At 35.6% G+C, this 11,210-nt stretch overlaps 1 protein-coding gene across 1 annotated transcript; it reads left to right on the plus strand.

Annotated features, from left to right (window-relative positions):
- Window positions 1-7,384: 7,384 nt before the first annotated feature.
- On the plus strand, window positions 7,385-8,329 carry LOC142349118 (uncharacterized). The gene has a single exon (XM_075400530.1). It carries the CDS (start codon window positions 7,385-7,387, stop codon window positions 8,327-8,329), a length of 945 nt encoding a protein of 314 aa, XP_075256645.1.
- Window positions 8,330-11,210: the final 2,881 nt, after the last annotated feature.

Genomic DNA, 11,210 nt, shown 5'->3' on the forward strand with positions numbered 1-11,210 from the left:
TAGTAGCAAATACGTTGTCAGTGACATCGTACAGAAGCTTTCGACTACCATAGAGCTTTATTATAGCTGCGAAGCTGTAAGCTGAGTAGAGCTACATTGTGGTGCTCTTGGTTTCCTTTACAATTCAAAGAATTGAATTGTATTGGGGCGCTATCTGAAGATCTGTTAACACATTTTCATGATTTTTGAAGTCAATTTGTTGTGCTTTTGGTCACGCCGAAACAGGAAGTGGAGCGAAAAAGCCAGTGGTTTTGCGGCGTGAAATTTTTCGCTAAAATTTTAAGTTAGTGAGAAAACGGTATTTGAACAAATTTGCTTTCTTGCTAGTGTTTTTTATTCACATGCGGCAATTTCAACTTTGATTTCAACTGTTTTTTCGATTTTTGAGTTGATTTTTTAAATGGTTTTCTCAATCGATTCATTGTTTATTCTAGAACTACTTTTTTGTTTCGCTATTGGTTTTTTATTCACATGCGGCAATTTCAACTTTGATTTCAACTGTTTTTTCGATTTTTGAGTTGATTTTTTAAATGGTTTTCTCAATCGATTCATTGTTTATTCTAGAACTACTTTTTTTGTTTCGCTATTGGTTTTTTATTCACATGCGGAATTTTGACATTGATTTTCTGATTTTTTAGAATTTTTTCTGTCATTTTAAGTGATGGTTTTCCAAATTCACTCAGTCCGTTCTAGGTCTAATTTTTTGTCAATGAAAATTCTTTACGGCAGAACTTGTACTGTTCTGTTTATTGTTTCGTCTGACGCTCTTTTTCGTTTTACATTTGTGCACAAAGCAAAGTTGAAACAGTTGAAAAGTTTCTGAATGACTTCTCCCTCTCACTAACGGCGTTTGCGCGCGTGACGTCATTTCTCACTCTAGCAAGTTTTTGCGCGATTAGATTTTGATCACAAGTGACTTGCCTCACTCAATAAAATGACTTTTTCACTTTTAAAACTTTAAGTTTAAGGAACTCGTATGTGCAGTAAAGATCCATAATAAGAGGCTTCTGCGGGATGCATTTTAACAAGCTTTATTAATTTATCGCTGAATATTTTTTTACCTAGTGTTTGGAGCGGCGTCGATTTTCTTTTCAATTTAGATCTTTGTTTCCATCTCTAGTATTCTTTCGCAGCTATTACGGCAATCTGCCGGCTATGTTTTTCAAATATCAGTAAGCAGCAACTTGCGAAACTCTTAGATATCACTGCCACGCTGAAGCGCTAATTAATAAGGTTACCTTTTTTACCTTATAAATAACAGAAGACGAAAAATATGAATGAGTCCTCTTCACTTCCCTAGGGTTGCAGCAAGTGAGATCAAATTGGGATTTGCATGTAGGACAGAAAGGAAACTGCCTGGAAAATACGTTGCTTTACCATGAAAACAGGTCCTATACACATTTTGATGGAGTCGAGTAAAGGATATCATCTACAAGTGTAATGAGCAGCATGCTGCGGAGCCTGAGCAGCAACACAGCGTCTGCAAAGCAACTCGTACGCTTGAAGGGTAGTGGCACGCTAGTAGGTACAACCAACGGCAACATACCTGTCTTCCGAGAAAAAATATTTTGTACCATTGGTGAACAAATTGTTTATGGTCTGCATACGAAAATGCATGCGAAAATTTTGCCGCATTCTGTAAAAATGCAGGAAGTGAGAGAAATAATTGGTTAAGCAAGCAATATATTTGTTTTGGCATTTTCCTCAGACTCGTTTGTCAGACACGTACTACTGGGCTTGAACATGCAAATTTAGATCTTCTCTTGCTATTTCTGTTTCTGAGTCTCAAAAAATATTCGCCGGTTTCCGGGGTCTATTTCGTTACATTTATTGATTTGGACAACATCTGAATACAATAACGGAACTTCGAGAAACATTCGACTGCTTTTGACAGATTTTAGCGGTATATTCCAACTTCTCCAGTATTCGCATTTCTCAAGTTCATTCATTCTCGATTCATTCAGTCAGTGGCAAACAATTTAACTATTGTCATATTTAGTTTCAGAGTGCTGAATTGCTGACGATCACTTTGTGAGCTGTCCACTTTAGTTTTCTGTATTCTCTAATGTTCTTTTGCGCTTTCTAACATCCCTCTAGATTCACGTGTTAAAGTTTTCAGAGGGGGCCACATTTTTATTAGATTTTGAAATGGTCTGCTTCTTAGTTGGGTTTCATGTGATGTGGTTCAGATGCATTTGGTATCCCTCCACGAATAATTTCTCTTTCGAAATGGGCCAATACGGTTGGATGGGGAGCGGTGGGAATATTGAGCTAAATTAAGGAATTTTGAAGTTGGATTCCGTGCCCTTTACAACATGGTTTGCTGACTAATGTTGGCTTAAAATTGAAGTTTTGTTAGGGGTTTTTACAGCCAAAAAATGCAATTGATTATATATCTTCGCTGTTTTTTGGCTATTAGCGCTGTTTTTATTTTAAAAATTCGGTGATTTTGAGTTTGCTCGTATTTCATGTTTCTTTGTTATCTGATCACTAAGTCTCCAAAATGTCAGGCCTCTTTGATATCCAAGTGAGTATCTGTATCTATTGCCATTGTATACTTTCTTTGGTTCTTACTATTGTGAAAAATTTTTATTGGGAAAATTGTAACATTTTTGTGTTGAGCCCAATAATTGTTTATCTAACAATTTATGGGTTTTAAATACAGGTCAGCTGTTATGGTGTTCAAATAACGTTTTTGAAAGTACAAAGTTTAGTAAAACTAAGTATTTTTGCCTCATCCTGATTTTTTAGTAATGCTATCCGTTGATCGTGTTATGGACAGGTCATTAGTAAATTGAAGCAATCCAAATGATTTTATGTAAAGTCAATGTTTTTATCGACTCCAAACTCTTTTTCTCAGGAAAATTGATTTTTGCATGTATTTATTGTTTTGAGTTTATTGTCATTTAGTCCCGGCAGTAAAAACTCTCATTAGATTTTCATTGGCTCTTTGATTTCATTTTAATCCTAAATATTGTCGAGCTTTATTTTTTCTAATAGGAACTGGAATTTTGCTGTTTTTGGGCATGATTTTCCTCGTTTCCGCTTGCCTGCGCTCAGGAGTTCTATAAAATCATCTAATGAAGCATTCAAAAACCTGTTTAAAAATTTAGCTAAATAGTTGATTGTTTTTCTGACTCTGATAGCACTTCTTTTTTTATTACCTGCGAACCCAAAGCTGAGGCTATTATTGGCCTTCTCTTGGTTTTTTTTACAATTCAAAGAATTTGAATTGTATAGGGGGTGCTGTGTTTTTTTAAAGATCTTTCGCATATTTTCATGATTTTACAATTGAAAGAGTTTGAATTGTATTGGGGCGCTGTCTTTTTGTAAAGATCTGTTCACACATTTTCATGATTTTTGAAGTCAAATTGGAGTAGTGATTTTGGTCACGCTTTTACAGGAAGTGCAGCGAAGAAGCGAGTGGTTTTGCGGCGTGAATTTTTTTTTTTGCTCACCTTTGTTCACTTTTGGGATCGCTTTAATTGAAGGTTAATTGAAGTCATTTTTAGGAGTTTTTGAGCTCAAAATGCTGCACTTTCTGATATTTTTTGTGATTTTTTGATTTTTTTGTTTGCTTAGTCTGAGGTTGAAGTTTTTAAAAGTTGATGGTCTTTTGCGAGACAAAATTAATTGTTATGAACATTAATTGAGCGATATGTTTTGGTACTACAAACACAAACACGCAAAAGGATACTAATTTTTGCAATTTTTTTTTGTTTTCTTGCCTCAGGGGTCAGAGAATCTTTGTTGAGGTTTGATAGTAGAGAACTGCATTGTTTCTAGTAACAATGAAATGGTTTTTGACATTTTAATTTCTCCAATTTTAGCATATTTTTGATAAAATCTGTTTTCCTAAAATTTTTGTCAATTTTTGATTTTCGTCCAGTCTTAAAGGCAAGAAAACCTTGTCCACGGTCTGATAAGAAGTTTCTACATGGTTGTTAGTGTCAGTTGAATTGTTTCCAATAATTTAACACTTTCGAATTTGAGAAATTTTTTAATGAAACTTGCAGATTGTTTCAATTTTTTTGAAACCTTTTATTCTGTTTTTCTTGCTTCGGTAGCCAGGTAACCTCCACCAGGGTTTGATAGTGTGCCATTATATGCTAGGGTCAATGGATTGGTTTTCAATTTAATAGAACGAAGTTCTATTTTATAAAATTTTTTCCAGCCAGGTAACCTCCACCAGGGTTTGATAGTATGTCATTACATGCTAGGGTCAATGGATTGGTTTTCAATTTAATAGAACGAAGTTCTATTTTCCTATAAAAATTTTTTCCAGCCAGGTAACCTCCAGCAGGGTTTGATAGTATGTTATTACGTAGTTGCTAGGGGCAATGGAATGGTTTGCAACATTTTAATAGAACGAATTTCTATTTTTTGATAAAATTAAAATTTTTCATCTAAAAACTCTTCTTTTACCTGGATTATCAATATTTATGAGCCAATGAAAATTTTCAAGGCTTGGATTGGGTTAATGGATGTCCTCTAGAGACCCCAAAACGTTTCTGAAGATATTAATATCACATTTTCAGCTACATTTCATTAAAAATTTTTAATTGATTAGAATATATTTTGAATTTTTCTATCATTTTCTGAGTTAATGGATCTTCGAGGGTCAATGAATTTTTTTCAGGACTTGCAGATATAATACTGGAACAATTTCAAAGACCGAAATTGTTTTTGAACGAATTCATGAAATTGGTATATCTAGAGGGATCAGATTTTGCTTTCGGGCTAAAAGCTTCAAGAGTTTTAGCATTGAGTATATTTTTGTTTAGTTCGTGTGATTGTTTTGGTTTCTCACGTTTCTGAGATGATTTTGTTTGTGTTTTGGCTGGTATTGTCCAATTGATCTGCTGGTCATGTAGATTACCTCTAAGTTTTCCACTTAATTCTTAATAAAAATTTGTAGTCCTAATAAAAAATTGACAACTCATCCTTAAACAATAAATCTCAGTCACCAGTTATGAAATAGATAAAAAATTTTAAATTGAAAGCCACTGTCGTTTATCTATAACTACTATATTACTGTAAATGATTTTCCATGAACAAATTATTCAAATGGCAAAACGACACTCAGTAATTTGAGTACATTAACGCTATATCATAAAACTAAACGCAAATGCAATCTTTATTCAACCGTTAAGAGTTTGCTGTTCCAAAGTTGCGCATGAACCACAACGAAAGTCATTATAATTAACTTGCATAGCAAGTAACGGTTTAAAATTGTAATTTCCTGTTGCCTGTACACTGTTTAATTTTATTGCGTTGAAATTGTTTTCATGACTTTCCGTCATTACCAATTTCACATTTTATTCAACGAAGTACTTAATAGATGACACAATTGAGTCAGACTTGGAAAAATTTACTTGAGTGGTGGACAGACTCAAGAAATGAACGTTGTTTTTGTAAACTTGGCAATGGAACTGTCAAGATCAAACCTGTTTTTGGAGTCAAGGAGCAAAATCTCAGCTTGTGTTAAGTAAATCCGAGCCCATCAATTTTTAATTTTTTGAGAACAATTATTCTTAAATTATATTCGTCTAATTTCTTTAGGAAATCTTAAAAAACTTTAACTTTTTGTCTACTGAGCTTCTGCTGACAATCAAGATGTCAAAAAAACAGAACATATTTGGGATGCGTATGGAAATATAATCATGGCTTTTTGGCAAACTGCAGGCATATCAGTCCTTGCATAAAAGACAGTCTTAAATCAATAGGTTCCTGTCGTGTCGTCACAAGTAATGCTGAAAGAACAGTGCTTTGCTGTATCGGTTAGTAAGTTAATTGACCATAGGTATAAGTAAGGTCTGGAGTGGTGAAACACACTGTGCTGGGCGATGCAGATTGATTTAGACTTTATGAGATTGCGTCTATAATGAGTCCTGTATTGGGCATATATTGTTTTTAATAAAGGGGTTGTGTTGATGATGCATCAATTCAAGATGGCAAAAGCCAATAATAGAAAAGTTGAAACTCTTCCCGCCAAAAAAAGTGGGAACTTGACTTCGTCCAAATAACACGTGTAAAACAGTAACTCTCCGATAAAAGAGACTGAACTTAACATGATCTTACTGAATTTACATTACTAGAAACGTGTTCTCTACATATAGAGTACATAGTTTTTGGTCACCGGTGGCTATGCGCTTCAAGGTTGTAATGCAACAAATTTGGCAATTGGGTTTGAAATGTGACACACCGCCACCTGAGAAATTACATAAACCACTGCAAAAAATACTAAACAGCTATTTCGGATCACCCCCCATTGAACACTCCCGAGCTCTCAACTTTTTTGCAAGTGTACAGGAAATTGAACATCAATAGCACGTCTTTGTTGATGCGTCTACTTGTGCTATTGCAGCAATAATTTATCTACGGAGTTATGACAATAACACCAAACAAACAGAAACCAGCTTCATAATCAGTAAATGCAAAGTAACTCCTTTAAAATCGTTGAGCGTTCCAAAACTTGAGCTCGAGGCCGCAATAATTGGCATCTGACTATTCAAAACAGTTCAAAAAGAGACAACACTCAAGATACACGATACACATTTTTGGACAGACAGTCGAGTTTTTCTTGATTGAATTGTTTCTAAGAAGAAACAGAAACTGTTTGTCGCCAACAGAATCCGAGAAATACACGAATCTTCAAAATCTAGTCAATGGCATTATATACCAACAAATCAAAATCCAATCCTGCAGACCATGGAACACGTGGCCTAGAACCAGAAGAATTATGTTCTAAAGGGTTACAGGCTCCCGATTTCCTAAAGAAACATTACTCCGACTGGAACTCCGCACTCAAAATAGTTTCTGTTCGCACAACCAGTACATCAAAACCGAATGAACCTGTCATTGACCCAACCCGTTTTTGATCTTGGACAAAACTGCTGTTAACACTCGCAACTATTTACAACCTTCTCTTCAGAATCAAAAAAGAACGAAATTACAAAGAGCAGTACACTGCATACGACATCAACCAAGCACACAGTCACTTAATTCGAATTTCACAGGAAATTTTTTCCATTCCGCTATTCACTCGATAAGAAGAAGAAGTCAACTAGACTCTAAATGCGAGGTTCGACCCCTAAATCCGTATTTAGAGAAAAACGGAATACTTAGATCACAAGGCCGACTACAATTTGCTCCTGAAGAGTTACAATTAGCTAAATTACCAATAATTCATCATGCCAAAGACTCAATAACACGCCTGTATCTTGAGCATGCGCATCGAGTTTGTATACACCAAGGTACCGAAGCCGTCAAAGCTTTTGTTCAACAGCGATACGTTGTTATCGGCCTCAGGAAAACATTGTTAAGCATCCGATTTCAATGTTTTTTGTGCCGCCGTTTTGATGCCCAAAATATTCAGCCGTTAATGACTCCATTACCAGTGAGCAGGTTTCCTGATACTCTCTCGCAATTCCCTTTCGCTAATACAGGAATTGATTTTTTCGGACCTTTCTATATTGAAGACACCAAAGACAAGCTCACCAAGTACTGCGGCCTCATTTTCACATGCATGGTTACACGTGCCGCACATTTTGAGTCAAGCCCTGATTTAAACACCGACACTTTTCTCAACGCCCTCCGACGTTTTGCATCACGAAGGTGTCAACCAAAACTTATTCTAAGTGACAACGGCAAAACATTTGTCGGGGCAAACGAAGAATTGAAGCGATGCGTCCGTAGTCTCACCAATCAACGCATTGCCTCTGAACTTTTTATAAAGAACACAGTTTGTAAATTTAAGCCACCATACGGACCACATTTTGGTGGTGCGTGGGAACGGTTGATCCAAAATGCTAAACGGATCATTTTGATCATTCTAGGGAGCAAGAGGTTTACATCAGATGTCTTTCAAACCATCATGGTTGAGACCAAAAGCATGCTGAACTCTCGACCACTTACACATGTGGCTGACGTACCAGACAATGAAGAACCCATCACCCCAAATCACTTTCTGGTGCAGAGACCTTACAAATCACTGCCACCAGGAGACTTTTCATCAACCATGCCAGCATCCCTCAAGTCGTGGAAAAACGTGCAGCAGCTTATGAACCACGTCTGGATACGCCTAGTTAAAGAGTACCTTCCCATTTTAACGAAGCGAAGCAAATGGTCCGAACAGGGTGATTCGTTGAAAGTCAATGACCTGGTGTGGATCCTCAAAGACCTCACTCCGCGTGGGATATGGCCTCTGGGACAAATTGTGGAAACGTCGCCTGGAAAAGATGGATCTGTACGCGTTGTCAAGGTAAAAACGGCTTACGGTACGTACTTCCGCCCGGTTGCCGGTCTCGCACGTGTTTTGGCTGATTAGCCGTTTTTTGCTCACTTTTTTCCTCGGAACGTATATCTAGGCAACGCGAGCTACCCTCTGGTCTCTTGGTTACATCATTCGCCCCTTTTTCGGTTTAATTTAGGGGTTTCCTCTCTCCAGAGCCTGTTGATGATGCATCAATTCAAGATGACAAAAGCCAATAATAGAAAAGTTGAAACTCTTCCCGCCAAAAAAGTGGGAACTTGACTTCGTCCAAATAACACGTGTACAACAGTAACTCTCCGATAAAAGAGACTGAACTTAACATTATCCTACTGAATTTACAGTGCTAAAAACGTGTTCTCTACATATAGAGTACGGTTTGCGTTCATGACTTTGGAACCTAATGCTGACTTGACTGTTCGACAACATCTCATAGTAATTAAGACAGATTAGAAAAACTTTTAATTAGAACGCTTTGAAGTTTTTCAATGTGTCCTTCTTGAATTAAATTTCTTTGTTTTAGATTTCACTTTTTCTTGTAATTTTCAAAATGCTTTGTAAAATGCTTCAAAGTAAAACTATTATGAACCTTTGACTTTACCACGTGTGTTTTGGGTAAATCAGTGCCGCTAATAAATTTTGGAAATACTTTGCAATTGGTTCCTTGATAGGGCAAACTGTTATATGATTTATTTACCTTTATTTACCTTTATCTTTCATTGGAACGGCTTCTTGTACGGAGGAAAGTCTCATGGCATCAAACAAACCTCGTCCAAGAAGTGAGCGATTGCTATTAGCAATAACTGTAAAGATTGTTAAGTCATTGTTCTTTTTAAGAAATTGAAGTGGTGTTCGCGTTTTCCCCACTAATTCAGTTGATTGGTTAGAGAATGTTTTTAGAACGTTTTCGTGGAGTGATTTCATCGACACAACTTGAAAAAGTCATTCGCTATTGCGGAAGCTAATGACTAATTCACATTTGAAGACATACTACTGGAGTCGTCCATCAAGAAAAGATTAGTGTGGCCTGTACAGACGATGAAATTGAGTCATTCAATTTCAGTAATTGAAAAATCTTAAAATGTTGCAACATAGATGTCCTATGAGCTAGAATAAACCAAATGGAGCGTCATCATTATTTAGAAATTATGGTATCATCATCATTTGAGGGGTAAGCCTCTAGATAAATTATCTCGTTTTCTTGACCGCGTTGAGTGGTTTTTTAAAGTTTAGCTTTTCTACACAGTCTTGAAAAATGGCTCAACGATCCTCAATATTATGACATGTTTTACCTTTTGTGCGGCGAACATGACGATGGGTTGTAGAACAAATTTAATTGCGCTAACAGTTCAATACTAGGTAGTTTTGATAGAAGTAACCATCTGCTGTTAGTTTCGAAAACCCATCTCTGTTTCAATTACACTCCTCAATGGGCGATGTGGATTGAATTTGTTGTTCCGACCCCTCTTGGGGGGGGGGGAGGAACTATATACTCAAATGGGTTTTTTTTGTTCAGTCAATTTTCGCCGATCGATATATTCATCGTAGAGAGTTGAGACTGGTATCATTAGAAAGCTCGTTCAGCGTAGAATATGGAATTCAATTTTTTTTAATTTTTGTTTTCTACAGGGAGTTAACGAGGTTTAAACTCCTGAAAAAAGTAGAGTGAATTCACGTTGTTTTATTCACATTTTCCGAAATTTTTGCCTCATTTTTCGTCAATTTTGCTAAAATTTTTTGAAATTTTTAAGAATAGTGTCGTTGATTTTATTTTTAAGGACAAAAAAGCATTGTTGATTATTCTGATTTAATTTTTTTGTCAAAAACTCTGGATAAATATTTCAAAATTGAGCCTTTTTCATCACAAACACACGAAATAAGCTACCTTAGTCCACTTTGATAAAATTTGCCGGCACTACTACCCCAAACAACGCTAATGCAATCTTTGTAGACTCCGAAGGGGGCTATTCCTACTTCAAATTCCGCTGAGAGTGCTCTGTAATTAAAACTTTGCCATTTTTTGCTAGCTTTACTCGTTAATTTCAAAAATGCAGATTTTTTTTGAGTTTTCAACTAACAAATTATCTATATCTACAATATTCGAAAAATCAATAGTTCCTAACTGACAATAAGCATTAGCAGGGCTAGTCTTGGGCCATTCTTGGACTGTTACAATCCAAAAAGAATTCGGATTGCAGTCAGTTGATCTTTTTTTTTAAAAAAGACCTTTTTTTAATAATAAAGAACAGAACATATCTAATGAAAGCTCAGGAGCGATAGGTCCGATTGGCTTCCTAAGCATCTCCAAGCTAATGCATTTAGTTTTTTACTTGAAAGTTTATGATCGTTTCGACTTTCAAAAATAATTGATTTTTAAATAAAAAATGACTTAATGAACTTTCCTCCTTTTTTTTTCTTAATTTGGTCAACTTGCAGCTTAGTGTCAACAAAGAAAGAATGCTTTTTCATTCTACTGATTGGAAATTTAGTCTCGATTGCGTTTTTAAGCCTGAAGTTATTGTTTTCTGGCTTCGATACTATTGGATTTCAGATTTTTTTGTTCTTAGAAATTTGCCAGTTTTTCACGTTTTCTAGTCACATTATCATATTACTGACAGTTCTCATATCACATTATTAGCGTTCAAAATGAAACATAATTTAACATATTAAAATCCTTAAAGATATAGATTTTCGTCTTAACGGCCTCGACACTTCTTTCTTCAAAAAATTAATTGAATTTTTTAATTTTGTCTTTAACTGTCATTTTTATTTTGCCATTTCAGTTGTATGAAACTTCCTGTATAGTGATAGGTTTCACTGACTTTTTATGGAAGAATAGACAAGCCGATATATTGATATCATTTGATAGCTGATGGCTTTCATGACTTTGAAAACAATCGTTTTCCAAAACTAAAAATAAAAAACTTTTGAACTTCGT

The sequence above is a fragment of the Convolutriloba macropyga genome, chromosome 11 (assembly GCF_964194025.1).
Source record: "Convolutriloba macropyga chromosome 11, txConMacr16.3, whole genome shotgun sequence".
In the NCBI taxonomy this organism is placed as follows: Eukaryota; Metazoa; Xenacoelomorpha; order Acoela; family Convolutidae; genus Convolutriloba; species Convolutriloba macropyga.